Here is a 26,302-nt window from a genome sequence, read left to right on the forward strand (position 1 = left end):
GAATAACGGGACAAGTGTAGTCTAAGCAATGATAATACCGATACGTTTTCATACAGATTAACAGGCTTAAATATTTCAAGACACTGTAAATAAAATGCAATGTTACAACTTTCACATACAAAAGTATGGAACAGCTCGATACCTTCTACTGGGCTGATTGGAGTAGCGTGTTTCATGTCTCGAAAGCGCAACTTGGGGTGTACATTAGATTTATATATATCTTTATTCTAACATAGATATTCTGATACAAAATTCGATTCTTCTGCAATGTATGCTTTCTATACTTCGATTCTACAACTCAAATTATGCCAACGTGCCAAGATTTGTAAAAATGGCATGAGTAGTTAAAAGAAAATAAATAAATAAATAGCTCTCAAAATTTTCTCTCCTCCGTGCTAATTGAATTTGGTATATATTTATAAATATCTCATTTTTATTAAACTTATTTAATTCTTCCTTACACATTTTAAAATTTAGATTCTTTCCAAATAAAATTCGCCCATGTTTTATGATTTATTTTTAAAATTTGTATTTTTAAATATTTTTTTATAACTTTTTCAAAAACTTGAATTCAAACTTCATTGAATTTGGTAGATAGTCCTCAGCCTTCCGTTTCTGGTACTTTTATTTGGAATCTTACTGTGAATGGTTTGCTTTGTAGTTCGAGAAAATTCTAGAACAGTCACCAAATTGCTTTTGCAGATGATTTACTTGTTACTATACAATGTAAGAACATTAATAACGCCAATGCTCAGAATACTTAAAACTATATTTTTGATTGGTTAAAACACTACAAGTTTGACTTTAACCCTTCAAAATCGAAAGTTATAATGATACACAAAAAATCAGTGACGTCTTATAAGATTGATTAAACTCTCGGGAGTGAGCTTATTGAAGAAGCGCCGTAGATTAAATATTTAATAATTATTTGGAACAATAAATTGCGATGTTAACAACATATTTCCAGTAAGAATGAAACAGTTCTAGTTTACTGCAAAATTCAAAGAACACTTATGGTGTTAAAAGTGATCACTTATGGTGATCTTACGGTGTCAGTCTGATTATAATCAATCCATTGTGCCAGTCATTTGCTATGCCTCAAAAGCTTAGGGGGATTCTAAGGAAGAAAATAAACTGTAAGCTTCTTAGGAAGGTAGAAAGAAAATTTCTCCTCCGCATTTGGGGGGGGGGTACAGGAATATTAGTTATGAGGCAACATTCGTTAGTTCTGGTCTTTCCCTGCTGATTTAATAATTTTATATAATCCGGATTTTAGACATAGACATTCTAATGACAACCCTTGCAATCCCTTTAATGGAATGTTTTATTTTTTTAATTTACCTCACCTTTCAGACAGAAAAATTGTGCCAGTCTTACATATGACAATAATGCTTTCGAAGAATATAGAATTATTTGTTTCACAGTAAGTAGTAAGTTAAATGGAAAGCTTGGCCTTGTATTTGCCATTTATGAAGATGACAGGTAGAATGTGTAGAAACATTAGGATTTTTTGGAAGCAGGTAAGATGAAAAATTAGCAAACGCCTTCGCCGGGAATCGAACCACGGACCTTTGGAATATCGGCCCAGCGTGCAGAACCACTACACCACGAAAGCACCCCAGGAAAGTGGGAGAAATACCCTATATACTCCCCTTTGCAAAAGACGACTAGGGTTTTAGGAGACCTAGTCGCCAAATTCTGGGTGCGGAGAATCATCATCCACATTCCTTTTAGTTCGAACGCAACTGTAGAGACTTTAGGATTTTTTTGGAAGCAGGCAAGATGAAAAATTAGCAAACGCCTTCGCCGGGAATCGAACCATGGACCTCTAAAATATCGGCCCGGCCCACCAGCGGCCGAGCGGTAAAGACGCTGAACACTGGTAGTTCGGTCCGAGGTTCGAATCCCGCGAACGGACTGGCTGAATGGGCGCTTTAGTGGTTTTCCCCATGTGTTACGTGTATGTGAGCCAGTTGCCCTTGGAAAGTCCTCCACGATGGCATCCCTCCCTTTAGGCAGATAGACCTCGTGTGCTTTGCCATAATTGAGTAATCCAATCCAATCTGGGATATCGGCCCAGCGTGCAGAACCACTACACCACGAAGGCACGCCAGGAAATTGGGAGAAATACCTTATAAATGTAGCTATGCAATATAGGATACCAGAGGTATGTTCTGTTTCTCAAGCCGAGCTTCTGAGCACAAATCTTGGCGTTAAACAGGTACAAAATCCTTGAATTAAGAAAGAGATGTTTGCACAGATTCATTTTCTTCTCTCTCATTTCTGCACAATCGACTGAAAATCTGGTGGTGGAAATTCACTCTATATTACATGCGACTGGACAAACTACAGATATTAATTTTACCTGCGTTCGAGGCCACAGGTTTCGCCTACGTTCGAGGTTTCGGCAATGAGAGGACTGACCATTTGGCTAAGAAAGCGGCTTATACTGATTTGATGTTGTCGGCTCCCAAGGCTGTCTGGAATCATTTGGCTTGGGAGAAAATTGTGGTTGATTGGAATGCTGAATGTCTTACTTCTTCGAAGGTCCAGTCGACAAAGAGATTTTTTTCCAAGTGTTTTTCAATGACTTAACTATGAGTCTCCAGAATTAACTGTAAAGGTGGTTGGTATTAGAATTAACTGTAAAGGTGGTTGGTACGAGTAGTTTAGAGCATTTCAACCGACTTAACTACGAGCATTATAAATTTACTCCTATTTTGACCAAATTAGTTCTGTTTTCGCGATTCCTCTTTCCGCGTTTTTCAAAATTCTTCCTGTTACCGCGAAATCGGAGAGTACAGTTCCCCTCCCCCTCAGGAGACGTCACGATATGTCATTAAGAAGAGCTGGGCAGTTTCTTTGAGAATAAGTTAGTCTTCGTTAAGTTTAAGCTCCTCTTTAAATCTTTAATTTCATTCTATTTATAATTCTGATACAATATTAGCTGTTATTTTCACATCTTATGTTAATCAATATGGATTTTAGACATTATTGAAACTAAAAAAACGTCTTTAGCCCTTTATCCCCCTCCGTGGGTCGATGTAGAGTACTCTGCGAAGTACTGGCTAGGATCTGTACCTAGGCAGTCTCGACCACGGAGGTATAAAATTTATGAACTTGGCGGTTCCCGATGGTCCATAGGGTGAGTCTATACTTACTCTTCATGGGCCGGGAGGTGTTTGTCCCCTCCACCAGGGTATTGGTTGCCAAATAGCAAACTGGACCATTTAGAGTCTGGTCACTGCTGTCCTTGGTATTCCATGTAAAGCCTAAGGAGAGGGGCATCACGTGTAGTGCTAGGAGGTAGCCTCAATCAACGGCCAGTCATCGCTCCAATTTGTCATCGCCCACCCCACTGTAGTCTCGGTCCAGCCGGGACGGTGGTTCTGACTGCTCCGTGTTTAGCCGTGGGTCGGCTAAACGTTGAGCCTTTAGCAGAGGGAGCCTTTTAAATTGTTGGATAACCAGGGGATGTGGGACCCCGAGCCCAGCGGGTGTGTCAAAAGTCATCCTTGGGTGACTATTTCTGGCTGATTTGCCGGACCCTGAATGTTCTTAGTTGAACAAGCAGCGTTATGAATCTAGTTAGTTAGTTAATTAGCCCTTTATAAAAGTTATCAGTATCGAATTCGGAAGAGAAATAAGGAAAATGTAGTTTATTGGATTTGCATAAATGAAAGAATAAAAAGGCGCAATTAAAACCAAAGCAGAAGTTGTTTTTCAAGAACGAACGTCATTTTAGAACGTTCATTTTAGTTCTGAAAGATTTTATTATAACTCACCATTATGCATAATTTTAGAAGAATATTGTTTTTTAAATTTAGGAAACGATCTTTTGGTTCATTGTCAAAATCATCGCAGAGTCTGAACATATATATATCTCTCTCCTTTTAAATATAGTATTAGCTTCATTCATGCAAAGATCTGAGATCATAAATATTTTTCGATTATTCGTTTTAAAAATTCTTTTTTGTAAATAGAAAAATTTTTTGCTTTCCTACATTTCGGTAGAGGCCAAGGCCCACTCGGCACAACCCCCATTATGTAACCCCTTTGAGAAGAGGGTAATGAAGATTCACAATTTCGTGGAAACAGGAGCGTTTTTGACAACCGCGGAAACAGGAATCGCGGGAACAGGAAGACACCGACGGTCATGCGAATTTTGGAATTTACTTTCTTCGTTTCAATATTGTCACTTGTAACCTTTGCGCTTGAGGCGATGCAGCGGAAGATGTGGAACATATTTTCTTGCATTGTAGGTTACATTCGAATACCAGAAGTGCATTTAAGTAAGTTTAGGGTGGCTCTCTATTTACTGGTCTCCTGTTTTCTGTTACCTTGTTATGAGTTTCGAAGCCTTTGTAGCCTTGAGAGACTTTATATGTTGTTTGAACTTTTAGTATCATTAGTCATATGTGTGCATTTTAACCTTTTATGCGTCATTGTATTATTTTACGTATTGCCTATGTATGATTACGTTATGTATTATGTACAGGGTGATCAGCGAATAAGCCCTGATTTTAAAATTAAATATCTCTACAACAAAAATCGATAGAATTATGCGGTAAACTGTACATTTATTAGCAAAACTGTAAAAATGGTTTACAAAAGTTTAGAAAATTTAGTTACGAAAATCGTTAACAGATGGCGCTCTGCGCTGAAAACTCTTTCTTTGAAAGGAGTCAAAAAAATTAATTAAAAAAATAAAGTGAAGCAGCCTTTGCAATCAAAATACAATTTTTTTCAAAATGTTCACCGTTCGGAACAATGAGGTGGCGTAAACGAACAATAAAATTTGACATCACGTCTTGCAATGTCTTGACGGAAATGGAATCACATGCAACACCAGTAAACGATTCAAACTCATCTAGAGTAGCAGGATTGTTTCGATAGACAGCGTCTTTCAATGCACCCCACAGAAAGAAGTCCCAAGGAGTCAGATCGGGAGAATATGGAGACCAAGCAATTCCTGCGTCAGTAAATTGAGGATAATCTAACGCAATTACTCTATTACCAAAGTATTCATGAAGAAAGTGAAAAACTTTATTTGTTCGATGTGGTCGAACCCCCTTCTTGCAGGAACCTCTCGATACCTGGTCGATCCTTCAACGCTAGTTGAGTGCTGACGAATTGTTTCAAAATTGTAACGTAACGTTCAGTAGTTATCGTTTCTCGTACGAAAAAGGGTCCGATAATGCCTCTGGCGCATACCGCAGCCCGTGCCATAACTTTAGGCGAATGCAGTGCTTTTTCTTCACACAAATGAGGATTTTCGGTACCCCAAAATCTCCAGTTTTGTTTATTAACGATTCTCTTCAAATGAAAATGTACCTCATCTGTGAACCAGATGCAACTCACATCATATCTGTCGTTGTCGATCATTGTTAGAATCTGATTCGCAAAGTCAACCTTTTGTTGCACAGCTTTCATGGGTATGTCATAATGACTTTGGATTTTGTATGGAAACAGCCGTAGGCTATTTTTAAACAGTTTTTGTGTGCACGTCTACTTCAAACCTGTCTCTGATGCAATCTGTCAGATGCTTTTCCTAGTTTTTTGCTGAACAAATCCAGAAACTTTGGCTGCATTTTCAGGAGCGACTATAGTTTGCTTAGGCTCAACATTTCCCTTTCGATCATCAGCCACGCTGCCAGTCCATTCGAATTTCGCGAAGAGCATGCGAATGGTTTTCGCATCGGGTCCAACTGGAACATTGAATCGGTTTTGAAAACTGCGACGTGTTGCCGTAGGACTGTGTTCTAATCTGCGAAATTCCAGAACCATAATACACGTTGTTGAATGGAATACATTATTTCACTTTCTACGCTAGCCTCTTTTCACTAGCCAACAGTTGTACTGATCACTTTCGACTTCGAAGCACATTTTAAAGGCTATTGATAGTTCATTGCGATTAGAGCGCCATCTGTTAACGATTTTCATAACTAAATTTTATAAACTTTTGTACACCATTTTTACAGTTTTTCTAATAAACATACAATTTACCGCATAATTCTATCGATCTCTGTTGTAGAGATATTTAATTTTGAAATCAGGGCTTATTCGCTGATCATCCTGTATGTATGTATGTATGTATGGCGATTTTTTTCATATCAAAGCGAATCCGTCTAAAAAATGTACGAACATTCTGTGTAAGAGACATGCATTTAATATGAAATTTTGAATCTCTAAGAACTCTTGAACTTCTAAGATACGCAACAAATTCCAAGATTAAACGTTTCAAGTATTCCAAGATTTAATTACTTCTGCTAATAAATTTAATTTTAAGGAAATTGGAGTTTCTTGTTCGCAGTACCATATAAGCAACAAAAAGATATATATGCAGAAAAGTAGATAGTTGGACGTTACCTCCAAAAATTAGTCTTTAAGCAATGGCATGTATTCAAGCTTTTAACTCATTTAAATAATTGCTGATACCTGCTGGGACGACAAAACTAATCGGGTAAGAAAAGCGAACTGTCGTTTCCGAGTGATTGGAATTAAATTATTAACTAACATCTTTAATTTGTATCTGGGAATGTGTTTAGTCTTTCTCATCCCTTGCTTCAGTTTATGTGCTAATTTAATACCAGTAACATGTAGACTATTACGTTAAATTGCATCTGCTTCGGAGCAGATGTTATCGAAAATCCGTCATGCGTCCATTATTTCAATTTAAGCTCCTAAAGTTTTGTGTTATTGTGAACACGGCAGAAAATTTGATATCCTTTGCAACTAAAGCTTAGTACCAATAAAGTGTATTTATCGATTGAGCTTTGAGCTTGCTTTTATTTTAAAATGGGAAATTTGCTTGTAAGTTTGGCTTTAGAATGAATTAAAACGCGAGAATCGTAAGGTGAAACGAAGAAAAACTAAATATTCATTTGCTAAAGCAATTAGCGTAAATAATTAGAGAAACGCGGCGAAATTATCTGTTCAAGAAATAATTTATGTATAATTCTGACTTTCAAGAATTTTAAAATGGTATTTTCCGATTGTACAGTACGTTTATGCTGTAAACTCCAAAACATTTCCTCCAGAAACTTATTTAATTAAAGAAGAGAAAGACGGTAATGCTTTGAAATTTAAATGCACAGCATAATTAATTAATTACATGCCAGCGAGTATATTATATTAGAGTAACTTTGAATGTCCTCGCTATGTCCTATTTGTTCCTCATATGTTTCATTACGGTGCCCAATAATACAATTTGGAACTCGCACACAGTACATTTAATTAGTTCATAATTGTAATTTTTAGCATTTTAATTAACTCATATATTTGGAAAAATAGTTTGACTTTATGAGTGAATGAGTGAATGAGTGAGTGAGTTTTTTGGCGCAAAAACCAATGATGATTATGATGCGCCAAACAAATGGTGGGATGACCTAATTTAATGAAATGAAATACTTATTAATAAAAAAATTTTAAAAGCTACATGTACCAAATCCAGAGGATGAAGTCATATAAAAAACCTGGTAAAAGCACACATTCAAATAATATACAAAATCTGCTGAACAGATTACATTAAGTAATAAAAGCCAGTCTCTTTTAAGTAATAAAATAAATTACAATTGGCCTCTCTTCCGATTAAACGGTCGAGAGGTAAGTCACAGCTATTAAAATATTTCTGACGAAGATTGTTAAAACAGGAACACTCAATTAAAATATGACGGACAGATAGACAAACATTACAATTTGAACAAACAGGCTCACTCTCAGCTTTTAAAAGATAGTTATGTGTCACTCTAGTGTGACCAATTCTGAGGCAAGTCAAAAGAACTTCCTCCTTACGATTTTTGGTTGATTCCCAATGCTCAATTCTAGGCTTTACATATCTTAACCTGTTTTGAAGCTGAACATCCCAAAATTGCTGCCATTTTTTTGGATCTTCTCTTTCACAACACAACAAATGTCTCCAAAAGGGATGAGGCGACTGGACAGTTCAACAGCACATTTCGCTGTGATATCTGCCAGCTCATTCCCTTTGATTCCCACATGACTGGGAACCCAGCAGTACAGGATTTCATATCCACGACTCGTTAAGTTTATATGTATCTTGAGAGCATCCACTATGACTGGGTTTTGAGTGTTAGAAAAAGCTTCTAATGATTTAAGTGCACTATAGGAGTCTGTATAAACTATAAACTTTTTGTGGCAGAGCCTTGAGATGTACAAAAGACAATAATATATTGCAGTTAGTTCAGATGTTATTGACTTTATGAAAGGAAGGAGAATTAAGAACTGTTATCAATTATTTCGTTTTATTCAAATCTGAAACCAGACGTGAAATTACTCCTTAATAATTATGTTTTTGAGCTAGTTTCTGCATGAATAATAACAGTGCTTTCAATGAAATTTAATTTGATACAGTCTATCGCTTACGTTACGAAGTTTTTGCATAACGTATTTCGTAAGGTATTTAGAGTAGTGCCATCAGCGGGATCATTAAAGTGCTTTTCATACAATACCTTGTAGAGATATTACATTCATTTAAAAAGCCGGAGTGATTGAAAATGAGCAAACGCCTTCTCCGGGAATCGAACCACGAACCTCTGGAATGCCGGCCCAGCGTGCAGAAACACTACACCACGTTTAGTTCGGGCGCCAATGTAGAGACATTAGATATTTTTTGGAAGCAGGCAAGATGAAAAATGAGCAACCGCATTCGCAGGGAATTAAACCACGGACCTCTGGAATACAGGCCCACTGGGCATAACCACTACGCCACGAAGGCACGCTAGGAAGGCGGGAGAAATACCTTATATACTCCCCCTTTTAAAGGGCGACTGGGGTTTTTAGGGGACCCAATCGCCAAATCCTGGGTGAGGAGAATCATCATTCAACACCCTTTTAGTTCGGGCGCCACTGTAGAGACATTAGGTTAATTGGAAAAGCCGAGAGATTGAAAATGAGCAAACGCCTTCGCCGGGAAACGAACCACGGACCTCTAGAATACCGGCCCAGCGTGCAGAACCACTACACCACGAAGACACGCTAGGAAGTCGGGAGAAATACCTTATAACCTTACGTTACATTATACCCTAAAGAGACTATTCGCATGTTTTTTAGACGTTTTTACTTTCCTATAAAATTTTAACTGCTTGGAATTTTTTTAACTACAGCTACATTTGTGAAAGTATAAATTATCATCTGCTACTTCAGAGTTTTTGTTCGATGCAAAATGTAGCTTTTGAAGAAGAATGGATAGAACGCTATGCCTGTGCTCTTTCTGAACAAAATTATTATCTAATTATTAAAAAACGCTGTGAAAGCCGTAACTTTTTCATATATAAAGCTACGGTTATAAGGTATTTCTCCTGCCTTCTTAGCGTGCCTTCGTAGTGTAGTGGTCTGCACGCTGGGCGCGTATTCCAGAGGTCCGTGGTTCGATTCCCAGTGAAGACGTTGCTTATTTTTCACGTCTCCTGCTTCCAAAATATACCTAATATCTCTGCACGGTAAGTTATACTATCAACAAGAAAGTAAACAAACGTCAAAATTTGTTTCCAAGTGAAATAACTGTTCCACATGCAGAGACCGCTTGCACATATTTTAAAGAAATTTCATTGTATTTAAGGAAATATTTTACCTAAAATTTTTGTATTTTATATATTCAGTTTCATAACCCTCGTTCTTTACTTTCTTCTTGTACCATACATCCAAAGCATTTTTACTTCCTTGTACGAAGTAAAGAGGAAGTATTGTTATCGTAAAAAGTTTCAGGCAGCGTATTTCAACGAAAATATCCATTTATACCGCTATCGAATGCAATTTAATGATGTTTTTGCGTGGCATCTGTACGTAAGGACAAAATAAAAGACTCTTTTCCTCCAAAAAAATTATAAAACTGCTTTAAAATAAATTCTGAAGAGAAATTTTCGTGGCGTCTCTACGTACGTAGGTACGTATCTCGTATAACGCAAAAACGAATAGCCTCACAACGTTGAAATTTTGTATATAGAACTGCTATAACATGCCAGATCTGCACATTGTATTTTGGTTGCAATCGGCCGCACCAAACATATATATATATATATATATATCCACTCTGTTACTCGGCTCAGTGAACTCTTATATGTTTGTAAACCGTGCATTTTTTTGCTTTAAAAATGTTTGAATTATGTTGTTCTTATTTTTTGGTTAAGGTTTTTATGCCTTTAGTAAATTTGCAAGCAATATTTGTACAATTATCAACAATTTAAAAGCTGTCAAGTGCGGTTCAGCCTAATTTTTAAATAACATGGCGGACATCTTTCTTTACATTTGAAACAGCTGAATAGTAGATTTGTTGCCAATCTGGAGAGACTAAGCTTCGAAACAACAAAAATAACGCCTTCATTTATTATTGCGAATTAAATCATGCTTAATCCTTTCTGGAATTTTTTCGAGGAAATAAGTGTTGAAGATTTACTTCGCAATTTTTAATATACATATTTTGCGTTTTTATGTATTTTTGTCTTGTCGCGAAGTGAGAAATGAATTAATTAAGTAAGAAATACTAAATCGTCTGTGAAAATCTGTTTCTTTTTTGTTTTGTTTGCTTAATTTCTTGTATACTTCCTCCTAGCTTTATTATAGTGTTTGAATAGAACATGTGGCAACGATTAGATAATTCTTCAAATGATATAAATTTTGTGCATTCTGAGTTATAATATGAACGAAATATGACGCTGTTAAGTGAACTTAGCGCCAGAGTGTCGCTATGGTAAACAAATAGAGTGAATTTTAAAGAGTGTATTTATTCTATTGTGGTTTATGCGCTATCGACGAAGTAGATTTAATTCAATACAATAATTTTAAATGAAATGCAAGAAAAAATGCGTATAATTTAATATTCCGATGGTGCACACATCAGATTTTTTAGTTTCAAAAGAGTAATTTTATCTTATTCCTCTTGAACAGCTTTTAGAAGTCCGAGGAGGTTATAGGTCGACGTTTGGACAATCCTCCTTTTAAAAGCTCAAAAGCACAAAATTCTATGAGTGATACATCAGGAGATTGAGTAGGGATACAAATGAAGGGTATGGCCTTCATACACCTTTTTGTCCTATTTTTTTCCTAGGAATTTAAAAATGGATTTTGAGAAGTGGCTGCTTGCTTTATCTTGATATAGTTCTACTGATTGATGGCATTGTGGGTAAAGACAAGGTATTGCATATTTGAAAGCTGCTTGCTTTATTTTGATATAGTTCTACTGATTGATGGCATTGTGTGTAAAGACAAGGTATTGCATATTTGAAAGCTGCTTGCTTTATCTTGATATGGTTCTACTGATTGATGGCATTGTGGGTAAAGACAAGATATTGCATGTTTGAAAGCTGGTTATAAGATATGTTCCTGAGATTATGTGGCGTTTATGTTAACATTTTTCTCCAGTCTTTTTATTTTGAATTTGCCGTTATATGAAATACAGTAACCATCATAAATCCCTCTGAAAATCGTTCTTTAGATTCTTTTAATCATGTTTTAAGATTTTTTATCCTCTTTGATGTCAATAAATGGATTTCGTTATATTTCAGTCAGTTAATTACATCCAAGATTTGTCTATTCTGATTATGTTTTTCCATTTTTGTTCACATAAATGTTGCTCATAAATAATTCTGCCGCCCATTCTGCGTTCGGTGGTATGTCGTAGAGAAAGACGATGCGTGTTATGTCGTTTCGCCTTTTTAAAGTCCTACTATCAGCTGACACTTTCCCTATATATTGTTCAAATTTTCAGTCGTTAATAAAATGCTTTTTATTCATCCATTCAAGTTCAAATAAAAAATTTTTACACTTGTATTGGATGACACTTAATTTTAATATAGTTTTATCACATATTAAAATTTCTTTTTGTATTTATTTTTTTTTTTTTTTAGTATTTTTTAAATTTTTCTTTGTTGGCCTAATTAATTAATTAGTATTCAATCGTTAATAAAATACTTTTAATTTATCCACTGAAGTTCAAATATATTTTTTTTAACTTGTAGTGGATGACACTTGATGTTAATTCAGTTTTTCACGTATTAAAATATTTTTTAATTTTTGTTTTAAAAATTTGTTTTTGTATTTTAAATTTATTTTTTTATTTTTCTTTTGTTGACCTAAGTAGGAACTGTAAAATGTTTTTATTTAATGAATTATTAATTAATTAATATTCAATCGTTTATAAAATACTTTTTATTCATCCACTCAAGTTCAAATACATTTTTTAAACTTGTAGTGGATGACACTTGATGTTAATTAATTTTTTTTTCACGTATTAATTTTTTTTTAATTTTTAGTTTCAAAAATTTGTTTTTGTATTTTTAATTTTTTTTTATATTTAAAAATTTTTTCTTTGTTGATCTATGTAGAAATTGACTTTTAATGTTTTTTATTTAAATAATTATTAATTAATTAATTTTCAATCGTTAATAAAATACTTTTTAATCATCCACTCAAGTTCACATACATTTTTTTTTTAATTTGTAGTGGATGACACTTGATATTAATGCAGTTTTTTCATATATTAACAGTTTTTTTTTTTATTTTTCTTTGTTGACTTAAGTAGGAATTGACTTTAAAAAAGCTTGTTTCATATTACTTGTTAAGATTCAAATCAGTATTAATGACTTTCTTCCCAATTGATACTGAACATTTTAATGGTTTTGTTATTGCAACTGTCTTTTGACTTGGTGGACTTCCTTTTCTACATTAAGGGGTGTTGGAACCCCAAAATCTTCAAAAAATTGTGATGTCGGATTTTTGCATTTTCATATTCTCTACACTTTTATCTTTCTAAAAATACCATTCTTTAATCTCTATGAAAATTAGAACTGTAAAAAAATCTAGTTCTAATTTGTCATCTACTGCTTTGATCAATGAGGATTTTTACATAAAAACGCGTTTTTCTCCAAACTTGATTTTTTACACTCGATGTACCTCTTCTCAGGAACTACTGCTCACAGGTATCTAAACTTTTTATGGCTTATTTATTAGGTTCCCTAATATTTACTGAAATGAGCATTTTGTAATAAACTTAGACAAAAAAAAATTTTAATTTTTTTGTGTGAGAAAAGTGCTAAATTTTAAATTCAAATTGCTTCAAAAGCTCATTTCAGTATAATCAGATAGGTATACTTTAATTACAGAAAAAATTTCAAGCTTGTATCTACAGCAGATTTTGAGAAAAGGTACATCGAAAATGGCCAATTTAACATTGTCGGTATAGGGGTTTCTGACACTCCTTAAAGACCTTACCTTTATTAACATTTGAAACATTCCTTTTTTTTTTTTTTTTTTTTTTGTTGTTGTTGTTGTTGTTGTTGTTTTGGATACATATTTAGAACGATTTTCCCTCTTGAATCCAAACTTTGAGTTTTTTCTTTCTTGTTGATTATATTACCTATAGTACCTTTAGATGTCTAAAACCCGTGATTTCACGGCGTTTTCTAATGACAGGATACTAATAACGTTCTTCGAAAATGGCACAAACATGGCCTTCCATCCACTGCTTCTTTAAAGGCACCATTTTGTACGAACGAAAACTGCTAAGTAGCAGGCGATAACTTTTACTTTCAAGATATATATTTCAAGATATATAAGGTATTTCTCCCGCCTTCTTGATATGCCTTCGTGGTGTGGTGGTCTACACGCTGGTCGCGTATTCCAGAGGTCCATGGTTTGATTCCCGACGAAGGTGTTGCTCATTTTTCAAGACTCCTGCTTCCAAAAAATACCTAATGTCTATACAAGTTGCAGTTAAGAAAAATTTCCAAGCAGACGACATTTTCCCCTAGCAAAGCAAACTCGTCTGAAAATTGTGCGAAAACCCTCTATACTTACTTGATGATGTCTACTTACTCGTTCCGATTTGCTGACGCTTTCAAAACAGTTAATACATTTCTTTTTCTTGTTTCGTTTTATAGCTGGACCATTATATGTAATTGTAGAATACGCTGAACATGGATCATTAATTACTTACTTGAGAAAAATGAGGGCCCGTTATCCAGAAGTTAGAGGAGACATGAAAGAACTTTTATCTTTTGCTTGGCAAATCGCTAAAGGAATGGATTATCTAGCAGAAATGAAGGTAAGTTCTCGGTTACTAGATAAATGAACTATGTATCGGCAATAAATTATACTCGTAGTTTGAGTTATAAACTACGCATCATATTATATTATCAGTTTGTTAGATTCATAATTTAAATATCAGGTAATTTAAAATTATTAGTAATTTCACTCAATAATTGAAAAATTTAATTTAATTTAGTATGCTGTTTCTTAACAAGCATTGTACTCTGAAATTTTGTAAAACTCAGTGATGTAAAATTTAGTTAACTTCTGAAAGAACTACATCTCTGGTACACCTTATTGTAATAATAGAGGGTTATTTCACCTTTCTTACTTGTTGTTTTCTGTCCCACGAGCGAACTCAAGCGATTATTCCCTTATCAGTTCTTAAGATTCTTCACAGTCAACTGTAAAGTACACAGTACAGAATCTTACATGTTAAACAGACTTATAATTCCCATATTATTAAAATACGCATCATTTACGCGTTTAATATCTTTCTAGCTAATGTATCTGAAATATTTTCCAGCAAAGTTTATAAAAATTATATTATCTTCCAAAAAAACGGGAATTTATCATTTCGGTAGTATTTTGTCCTGCAAAAAGTTAATTTCAATGACATTTTGCAGGGTACTGAATGGATCAATATAAAAGATTTAATCAAACTTCTTTTTGTAAGAATTTTGTACTTAATGCTTTTTGTGATCGAACACAGCTGCCTAAAGTAAACTCAAGAATTTAATTATGATTATGAATTTAATTAATCCAAACGGGCCTTGTCCCTGAAGGACTATTGTTTCCGTTTTGCGATTTTGCGTCGAATCAATCTGAATGTCCGTTTCACTCTTAAAACTGTTGCCAAATATTATCGCCCTATATTATATTTAAAAAAATTAAACAATGAAGAACCTACATAAATGTATGTATGTATGTTCCTCGCATTGAGATAAAACAATGGTACCTAGAACTCTTAAAATTTAAATAACATAATCTTCCTTAGAATATGGGCATTTGAAATTTGGAATTTGTTTTATTATCGATTTCATGTTTTGTAAAACTTGAACGAATTTTTGATTAACGAATTTTTAACTTATTATTATTATTTTTTTGATTAACTCATTTTTGATTTTGACTAAGTCAAGGATTTCAAAGCGAGTAATTGCAACGTTGTACAGAAAGAACATTTTTATCTCCAGCGCGTGAGACTGTGTATCGTAAATTCTAAAGATACGCTCAATTTAAAATTATTTTGCGATATTGCTCATGAAGTGAATTTGATGATTTAAATGCAAAGAACATTATATTTAATAAATAAAGATAGTACACAAAAATTTTAAAAAGTCCCTTTGGACGTAATTTTAAATTTGAAACCCTTCAGATTTTCTTTTTTTATTATGGTGTAGTTATGAGCTCACACATGTTCTTTAATTTCTTAATGTTAATAAATTATTAAATTATTAGTTTCAATGTCCACAATGAACACATTGTTTGACATCATGTCATATTTCTTTCGACTGCTTGACACGTTGTTATAGTTCTTTCGTATTGTTTGACAACGTAGTATACTTCTTTATTTATTTGTTGCTAACTGTAAATACAGTAAGACCCAGCTTAACGCTGTTTCCTTTAGCGCTGTTTCGGTTTAGCGCTCTTTTATTTCAACCCGGGGATTCCACGAAATCGCTCGCAGCATACGGGGATTCCCCGAAATATTATGCAGCGATAGGTTTCAAATACATATCCGAAAGAGTGTACTTGTATTTCTTGTTTGGTGCGGTATTGTACAGACATATTTTTATTATTGGAAACATTTGTTGACATTATTGTAAGTAAGTATTAATTTACATATTTAATACTATATTACAGTGTCAAATATTTTGATCTTTAGTTTTTTACTATGGGTGATAATGAAAAAAAAAAGAAAGCAACCAGAAAAAGCATTTCACTCAAAACTAAAATGGAAGTGATTAGAAGATTAGATTCTGGTGAACGTCAAACTCTAATTAGTGCTTCATTGAATTTGCCAACTTCAACAATAAGGACCATCATGAAGAATAAAGAAAAAATACTGTCATCGGCAACTGCAACTACGTCAAGCTCTGCAACTAGAATTACCCGTTCTAGAAATAATATCATAGAGGAAAAAGAAAAACGACTGTCTATATGGATTGACGACGAAATTCACCGCAATATGCCATTAAGCCAATCTATCATAATGGAAAAAGCTAGAAGAATTTTTAATTACATTCAGGCTGAGACAATTGATAAAAGTGAAACTTTCGTTGCTAGTCGAGGATGGTTTAATAGATAATAATAATAGAAATAATAATGTGGTATTAATTTGGGCTTTAAGAAATACATGTTTGGTTGTATTTTTATTTTATTTTTATTAAAAAAACATACTTTTTAAATTTAATACCTAACCAATTTCCTAGCCATCTTCCCCTAACCCCAATATTTACATGTAAAGATAGCCTCGTTTAGCGCTGTTTCGCATTGCGCTCTACTTTGATGGAACGTATCCCCCGCGTTAAGCGGGGTCTTACTGTATCTTTTTATGGTAAAATCTCTTTTTCTTATTGTATTTAAAAAAAAATGCGAGTAGAGAAGTTTTTAATAAGTCTAGAAAGAAATATAATTTAATAGTCTAGAAGTCTAGAAAAAAATATAATTTAATGTAGTCTAGAAAGAAGTCTAAAAGAAATTCTTGAAGTCTAGAAACAAATATACCTTAATGTAGAAAATTTTGTTGTAAAATACCAGTGCTAATTTTAATACATTACGCAAAGCAGAAAGATATTTTATCCAAGTTTAATCATTTCACATACAGATGCACAGATAAATTACAATAATGTGTTTGTTAATATTAAATTTTTCACCAGGTTGTGCACCGTGATTTAGCAGCTAGGAATGTTTTAGTGGCAACCGGGAAAGTTATGAAGATTTCAGACTTTGGACTCAGCAGAGATGTTTACGAAGGAGACACATATCTGAAGGCCACAAGAGTAAGCATTTTGTTTTTCGAACCTCTCACGTTCTTAAACTTTATTTGGAGTTGAAACTTTATCGTCATTGCGATACATCTAGTATTAAAAATAATGAAGAATATATATGTGTATGTATTTATATGTTCCTCCTGCTGTGAAAAAATGGCGGACATGCTGCCACCAGATTTTCAACGTTCGTAATCTTCCTTCCACCTGAACATGTGCAATTTGAAGACGGAATTTTGAATTGCGATTTGGTTTTATTTCGTGTTTTGTATAATTTAACTGAACGTTTATTAAGATTAAACCTGTTTTTATTTTTTAATATCAATTAGATTTTTATTACGGTATTAGTTATATTTTAATTTAAAAAGTCTGTGTTACCACACACTGTTTTATGTTCTTTATGTTTTCTATCCGGGATATATGTTTTTCAGTAAAAACATATTTCAGAAAAACTGTATTTTTAGTAAAATTTCTTTAGCAAATAACTGTTAACAAAACTTCCACAAAATCTTGAACAATATTGTTGCGTGCGTACGGGTTCGTTATGAAATGAATGCACAAGTCCGATGAAAAATGAACAAAATTTATTATTATTACAACAAAAATGCTTCTCTTTCCTCAGATATTCGTGCAGTACTACAATATCTCACAGTCGTTATCTTTTAACTACTCAAACGTTCAAGAGAACTTAATTCAAAACAGCTAGAGACAGATAATCCGCGAATTCGCTACAGTCAACAAGAGCCGTTTTCTAAACAAACTCTTAAAACAACAACAAACTAACTAACTGAATTGAAATCGAAATCGAGTCAATGGTTAGGCGGCAATTAGTAGCCAACCGCTACTTAACCGTCTCTGTTGGTAAATTGCCCTAAGGCGTTGGTACTTAAGTTTTTATTAAGGCGATTTACGCCGCGCCAACTAGGCGAAACTTGTCAAATTTTGTGAAATTTTGAGACTCCTAGCAAAGCAGCTTACGCGTGCAATGAGAAATATTGGATATATTAATAATTATCAAGTTTTGAAACAGGTTATCCAGATTGGAATAATTAAACTAATATCGCGATCTAAATGAAGACAAATGGCACAACTAAGTGCAACAGATTAACTAAACAAAATATTCAAATTCATCCTTGCTGTAAAACACAGATTGGACAGTGGTAGTCAAGTGGGGGTCACCCTCCCGTGAACTGTCCATAGCCAATGCATCTTGAAATAGTAGATATCACAATTCAGGGAAGTCTTGGTCTGAGAAATTAAACACTAAAGTTCTTGTACAACACTGAGGCACATGAGTTACTGAAACTATACACTATGTACATATAGGGACGGCGGTATTTGAGCGAAGTAGCAAATGGTGAAAAACATTTTACACTAGCAATAAATAATCAGAGCTTTGAAGATCCAGGTACATAACAATAAGAAGATTATGAAAATGACAAATATAAGATCAGTGCTTTGAAGATCCAGGTACACGGATCATGTCCATAAGTCCACAATATTACGAAGTCTCTGATATAACAATAAGAAGATTACGAAAATGACAAATATAAGATCAGTGCTTTGAAGATCCAGGTACACGGATCATGTCCATAAGTCCATAAAGTTTCAAAGACACTGGTAAAATGACACAATGAAGATAAATTAAGATAATAGTACAATGTACAATATATACACATTTCACCATTTGCTGTTATGGAAGATGCCTCTTGGGCGCTTTGCTGCAATTTCTATAGTAGGATCATAATTTATCAGATCACGGATGTGTTCGTATTGAGAAAGTTCTATTTTAGCATAGAAATTGTGGCTCGTGGTGAGAATTTGATCAACTATGGGTCTTATTTTTAGTTCTTTATGTATCTGCAGGTTACGTACGAACCATGGGGAGTCAACAATTTGTCTGAGTATTTTGCTCTGAAAGACCTGTAGTTTGTGTCTATAAGTCTTGTACACAGTGGCCCAGATAGGCACTGCATAAAGTAGGGTGGGTCTTATTAAGCTGGTATAGATCTTCTTCTTGAGACTGATATTTAATTTAGCATTTCTTCTTATTAAAGGGTAAAGAGACATTTTAGCAGCGGTGGCTTTGCGCAAGGCATACTCCGTGTGTTCTTTGAATAACAGCTGTGAGTCGAAGACCACTCCTAGATACTTGGTACTTGAAACAATTGCTAGGGCTTGATCATTAATTTTTATATTTACATTCACAGGAGTGAACTTCCGATGACGTCTGAAAAGGAGAATTTGGCTCTTTGACGGATTTACTTTTAATTTCCATGAATCATAATAGTGTGCTATGATATTTACTGCGCTTTCAAGTTTATGTACAGCGAGCTGAGGTTTTAGCGACTTGGTTAAAATTGCTGTGTCGTCGGCATATTTCACTACTTTTGCATTCAAAGGAACCGGCATATCGTTCGTGTAGATATTAAACAGAAGCGGTCCCAGAACGCTTCCTTGAGCCACTCCGCTTTTAATTCTTTTTCTTGAAGAGAGAGAGTCATTAATTTTTTCCTGAAAGGTCCTGTTTTTAAGATAGCTTTTCATGAGCTTAATAAAACTGATAGGCAGATGAACAAGGTGCAGCTTGTAGAGGAGACCCTCATGCCACACCTTGTCAAATGCGTTTTCTAGATCTAGAAAGCAGCTGGCGATTGTGTTCTTTTTTGCGAAGGAGTCTGCAATAAATTCTGTAACGTTCAGTAGTTGGTGCACGGTACTATGACCGGCTCTAAAACCAAACTGCTCTTTACATATAATTTTCTTATCCTCTAGATGTTGAGTTAATCTCTTTTGGAGCACACGCTCAAATACCTTTCCCAAACTGGGGAGAAGGCTGATCGAACGGTAGGAGTTTAAGTGCTTTGGGTTTTTCCCCGGCTTGACAAACGTAAACGTAATTATCTGCGCGTGCTTCCACTGTTGCGGAAAGTAATTGAGCCTCATACAAGCATTGACTATGTTTGTAATGAGGACTATGTAGGTTCTTGAGAGAGCTTTGAGAACCGTATTGGTGATGCTATCGTAGCCGGGAGCTTTCCTGGACTTTAAGTTGCTAATTATATTACTTATTTCTGTTGGAGAAGTTAGGTTGAAGTGATTATTACAATTTCTGTCAGTTAGGTGGTTAATGAAATTATTGACTTCTTGATCTGTCTCATCATTATTATAGGCATGATTGGTGAAAGTCTTTTCTAGATGCTGCGCAAGGGCTTCAGCCATGTCATGTTCAGAACAAGCAATTCCACTACTGGTGTGGAGAGGACCAATATTTCTGTTATTAGTATTCCTTAAGGAATTTCCAATACGCCAGACTGTATTCGGAGAGAAATCCATAGAGTCTAAGAAATCGTCCCAACAATTTGATCTGTACTCCAGGAGGAGGGTCTTGATGTTCCTAATTTTTCTGTTCAGATTTCTTTTAACAGTGGAGTGGGATCGCCTGTTCTTCGCCAGATTTTTGCTGTGCGGTTTTTGTCTTTTATTTTCTCAATGATGTGGTCGGGGAGCTTGTCTTTCTTATAATCTTTGAATTTGGTGGAATCATCAAGGGCTTTCTTAATTTTACTATTGATCTTAGTGATATTGTACTCAATGTCTACAATATCGGCAAGAGCCGGGTGTGCAGGTAATTGTTCCAGAGAATTATTGAATTTCTGCCAGTTTATAATTTTCCTTAAAGGCAAGGTCTTCTCAAAGCCATGGTAAGTAAATTTAACAGGGAGATGGTCAGAGGTTAATTGATTAATCACCTGTAGGAAAGAGATTTGCTGGATATTTTTTGTAATAACAATGTCGAGAACATCCGAGCTGCCTGTATGATGATACCTGGTAGGTTCCGTTGGTCCAAAAATTCTAAGGTCATTCGTAAGAGCATAGCTATAAAGTTTGTTGCCATTTGTGTTATTTCTTTGAGAATTCCAGCTATGATGTTTAGAATTCAGGTCCCCTGCTATAATAACAGGGTGAGTGATATTGTTAAAAATTTGCAAGTCATTGTTGGTGAGAATGTTTCTGGGGAGATTATAAGCCGAGATGATGACAATCGGCTCATTTGTGTGCGAATGCACAACGATCGCAGTGATTTCAATGCTGCTGCTATTGGGAATATTAAACTCGTTGGCGTGCAGATGCCTTTTAATTAATATCATAGTACCGCCGCCCCTGTTATGGTCTCTGTCCGTCCTGAATGCGTTGTAACCATTGATCTTGAACTTATCATTAGGTCTGAGCCAAGTTTCATTCACTAGAAACACATCAATATTATGGTGATTAAGGAAGTTTGCAACTTCAACGTTCTTGTGGCGAATACCGTTGGCGTTAAAAAATGCAAGGTTTAAACTGCTGGGGGCAGTGAGGTGAGTTCTTGAATTACCGTTAATGTGGTTAAAATTCATAATTGATGCTTGATAAAAGTTCAAAGGCTTCCCAGCCGACTTGGATTTTTTCTAATATTGATTTAGATTTTAAGAATCGCTCGAAGAGATTTTTTCCCTGCAGGAATAATTTCTTCAGCCAAATTATGAAATCGGAAACGGAGCTTAAGTTCTCACTTTCGACAGCTGCGTCCTGATTGGTGGATGAAGCATTCTGCTCATTAACATTTTCACTGCTACTTTGGGTTATGTTTCTTCTTGGCAGAGGTGGGAAATTTTCGAAGTTGATATCAGGGGAACTATTTTTTGAAGTTTTTCTCGCTTCTTTTTGGAATTCTTTTTCTGCAATTTTTCTTTTCAAGTTATCCGGATGCATTTCGCAACCACGGTACGAACTAATGTGGGGGCCTCAGCAGAGGCAACATTTACCGGGTAAGTTTCTGTCTATGGTTTTGCCCGCATTTTAAACACCTGGGCTTGTGCTTACAGTGAGCACGACTGTGGCCATACCTCTGACAGTGGTGACACTGTTTGTGTCCTGGAGTGGGTCTGAAGGGAGTAATTTTAACAGCCAAATCTAGAATATGCGTTATGTTGTATATTTTCTTGCCTTCTATGCTGCGTTTGACTTCAACCATGAAAGTGGGTAGTTTGACAATTTCATTGTCTATTTTCTTGGTAACTTGTCTTACTGTTTTAACCGGGATGTTATTATCTTTAGTTCTTCCATAATGTCCTCGGGTTTGGTGTGAACAGATAATTTTTTGATTACAACTCTTATCGGTTTATCCTGAGGTAGAGGAAAGGTATGGTAAGGAATTTCCTTTTCGTCTAGGTATCTCGTGACTTCACGATACTCAGTGTCCGATTTAACTTTAATGTGGATATCACCACCTTTCTGTACACATTCCATGGATATGGTAAATTGCTTAATATTATCTCTGAGGGCTTTCCAATCCGTGACATCTGAAATGATAATCCGCGGAATTCTGTTAGTCTTTTTGTTGGGCGTAATGAAATCACCTTCATTATTAGTACTGTCTTCTTGTGAGTTTAGCGAACTAACATTTGTAGTGTCCATTTTATCATCTATTTTTAGTGAAGCGTATTTATTTTTGGTTGACGTCATTGAAGCGTTCCTGCTTTCACTAAGTGTGCGTTTGTGGTATTTTTTGGGTGTAATCCATTTTTCATTATAATTATTTATTTTGCTTATTTCCTGAATAATATTTGAAACTGGTTTGGGTTGCTTTGTAGTTTGATTAGATGTCGAATCATTGCTAGTATTAACTAACGGGATGCTACCGCAGATATTTTGCACTGAATCTCCTGCAGTTTGTTTAATCGCTACACACTTCTCAAGCTCTGCATAGGTTTTTTGGAGCCATTGCTTCATTTCTGGGGTGATTTTCCGTAAGCCATTTCTAAGCGTGTTAAACGCTAAGTTAAATTCAGACACAATCTGCCTACAATCCTCAATCGTGCCATATTCAAGAATATTCTCAGCAATATCGCGCTTATTAAGGATTGCTAAATCATTTATCTCATCCATATTTACCAAGTCAAGCTATCCTATCGATGTACAAGACAATGCCCATAATGAAAGCGTAGAAATCAAAAATATACTCACGAACTTGTCCAGATGAGCTACTCCAAGTACACCTCTCGAAAGAGACCAACGAAAAATACTTACTATTTATAAATAAATTTCCTTCACTTCCTAAATTTTAGAATCACACTGGTAGAGCAAAGTAATAATACGAACGTAACTGAATTGAGAGGTTTTCCTCCTTTTTATAAGATTTTAAATCGCACGCGAGAATTTTCTGGAACTTTCTCGAAAAGAAAAAAAGAGATATTCATTTTTTAAATATTAAATGCACACGCTCTTGTATTATTAGTTTTCCGACTTAGCTTTCTTTTAACAGTCGTCACGCGCTGCACTGCACGGGAAATAAATCAATTTAATTTATAATTCTACTAACATTAGCTATTTAAATACCAAATCCGTAACAGTATCTTCACCATATCCGAAAGCGATAAATCAGTAAATCATATGTTGTTGCCCAGAGATTTGCTTACATATTTACTAAATGCAAGTAGAGAAATAAAGCATTTATTCGGTGTAAACAAGTTGATAAGAAAAAAAACGTTTCGTAACACGTTTAGGAATAGTTCATCTTTTCTACTTGAATTTATCTTCATTTTTGGAATTTAATATTGCTTTTTAATAAAGCTTTTGCTTTTGCTTTGTATGTTTATCTAAAATTTTCATTACTGTATATTTGTATGAAATATATTAGAAACACTCTATGTATTCTACATATACATGATTATCCTTTGAAGATATTTTACCAAACTCATAAGTCTCAAACTGTAAATTCTAAACAAATTCGTAAAATATAAAAAAGCTTAAAATACCCAGTAATATATCGCATATGTCACATTTGACGCTCTTAACAAACAGAATTTTGCCATAATAGAAGAAACCAATGAAGAAATTTCAAATCAGAAAAGACAACGTTTTATTTCGCTTAGATTTAGACAAAAATCTTAATCGATTTCGAGGGCAAATATTTTTCGCTACAATTTCAGTGTTTCCGTAGGAATGTCTAGGTTTTTGAGAGATTTATTAAAATATGAAAAACTTGATAGTTGTTAAATTAAATTTCAGAGCCTTAAAATCTGGATCATTAGAATATGAGATTTGTAATTATTTTGTACAGACATGTCGACACGTCTGAACATTATTTCAAGTCTCTCTTCAGAACGAAATTGTCTAAACTCCAAATAATCCGCAATCATTGATAATAATATCAATTCTCAATCAGTCCTCAACATTTAAAACCAAACCGTCTAAAAGGTTTTTTGTTTGGTTTATTTAATTACGGCGAAGACAAGAAGGTTACCTGCCTTAGGAGAAGGATAATTTCATAGAGGGCATTCTAATGGAAACTGGCTCGCATGCAAATTACACATAGAGAAAACCACAAAAACACCCATGTAGCAAGCCCGTTCACTGGAATTCAACCCCAGACCGAACTACCAGTGTTTAACAACTGTACCGCTCGACCACTGGTGAGCAGTTCTAAAACAGTCAATGAAGAAAATGATGAAGATTTGAATCTTCGGATTGTGGTAACTTGGCGATTTTTTGGCGAAGCTTTGGTGACCAACCCTACTATAGCAACCTGCTAGTTTTTTTCCTTGGACGCCATTTTGTTTTCACGAAGTAAAGGCTACTCAACATTTTTTCCAACAATCTGCTAGCCGAATTACGCTTATGCTAGAACTTTTATGGAACAAAAGTGCTTAATCATGACGAAGATGAGGTGCGAAATTGGGAGAAAGTATAGAATCTCCCACTGCTTGCCGCGTTTTTAAGAATTGCATATACACGGTATCCATGTACACGTCGACCTATTTAAAAAAACATCCCAGAATTGCACAAAAATGGCATTGCGCACACTCTTGACTTTATCCATGTACACATCGACGTATTTCACTTAAAAAGTCAAAGAAAATTGACAAAAACAATTATTTTGTAAAAAGCGCCAAACAAATAAGTGGGCGATTCTGCACTTTAGCAGCGAAATTGTTTATAAGTGCTTATTAGCTAAAATCCCGATGGAAATTTTCCGGAAAATGTCACATTACATGTCTCATGATCTCTCATTTCTCTGAGACAAAATAATCCGTGATTCGAACTGTGTACTTCTCAGATTATTGCTAAAGTCCTAGCTAGTAACCTTTATCGCCTTACCAAAATGTCGCCAAACTACCTGTTACCATATTCTAAAGATTAGACGAAAACTAATTAAATTATTTGAAGAATGCCTATGTTAGCATAATTGCTGATATTGCCATAGTTGCTGTTATAATCAGAGAGAATTAATTAATTTTTCTATCGAAATTTTTATGTGAGCTCCCCATCACATCAGACTGAAAAATGTATGACTATGAATCGCATCTTTCGCATCCTCATTAGAGAATCGTTCTCTCTGTTGTTAAATACATTACTCTCAATAGAACTTAACTGGCATCGGGTACTTCCGCTGGTTAGATTTATAAAATTGCATGGCGGTCACAGATTTTATTATCTAGAGAAACACCAAATTAAACCTTTTAGAAGTTACTAGAAATTCCTAATATTTTAGTAGGTTTTTGATGTTTCATAACAATTATGAAAATTCAGAATTATATTTGAGTAATGTTTCAGCTTTCATGTGACAACTAATTTGTTTTTATTGGCACGTTAATTTCAGGGAAGAGTACCGGTGAAATGGATGGCTTTAGAATCTCTCCAAAGTCAACTATATACTACAAAAAGCGACGTGTGAGTATAAAACTTCTAATTAAAGTTACTTATGTATACTTAGCTTACTAGATGTTTTTTAAATATATTTAATAAGTACTTCCTCCAGCATATCAGTAATTACTCCTCCCTTATTTTGCAGATGGTCATATGGTATTTTACTATGGGAAATTGTTACTTTAGGTAATATGCAAATTTCTTTTCAACACATTATGTAATAGTTCATCTCAATATATGTATTTATATTTATATATATATATATATACATTATATATATGTGTAAGATATAACAAAATATGATAGCTGTTTCAAAATATAATTGATGATCTCAAAATTAACATTCTAAATTTGATGATCTACCCCTAAATTCATCTCTTCTCAAAGGTTCCAGAGTTCTATTTTACGTAACGTTTTAATGCAGATACCTCTTGTCCAATCAAATTAATTCTAAACCAAAACTGTGAACTGAAACTTTCCCACTCCCAGCCTTCTTCCTATGAAAGTACTATAACCCTTTCCCTTTTCCGCGTTAGCTCTCCTGCTGGTAAGACGCTTTTCATCCATGCTGCTGCCGCTTA

The 26,302-nt window shown here is 34.6% G+C and overlaps 1 protein-coding gene across 1 annotated transcript in view; it reads left to right on the forward strand.

Annotated features, from left to right (window-relative positions):
- Nucleotides 1–26,302, forward strand: part of LOC118190652 (proto-oncogene tyrosine-protein kinase receptor Ret-like) — a 169,918-nt gene that overhangs the window by 123,242 nt on the left and 20,374 nt on the right. Inside the window, exons 15-18 of the mRNA XM_085826739.1 lie at nt 13,896–14,059; nt 16,923–17,045; nt 25,675–25,745; nt 25,867–25,907. Coding sequence (XP_085682865.1) covers nt 13,896–14,059; nt 16,923–17,045; nt 25,675–25,745; nt 25,867–25,907 — 399 coding nt within the window. The remainder of the gene's footprint in view (nt 1–13,895; nt 14,060–16,922; nt 17,046–25,674; nt 25,746–25,866; nt 25,908–26,302) is intronic.

Source organism: Stegodyphus dumicola, chromosome 11 (genome assembly GCF_044657685.1).
Source record: "Stegodyphus dumicola isolate Sdum_Otavi_A_Nest chromosome 11, ASM4465768v1".
Taxonomy (NCBI): domain Eukaryota; kingdom Metazoa; phylum Arthropoda; class Arachnida; order Araneae; family Eresidae; genus Stegodyphus; species Stegodyphus dumicola.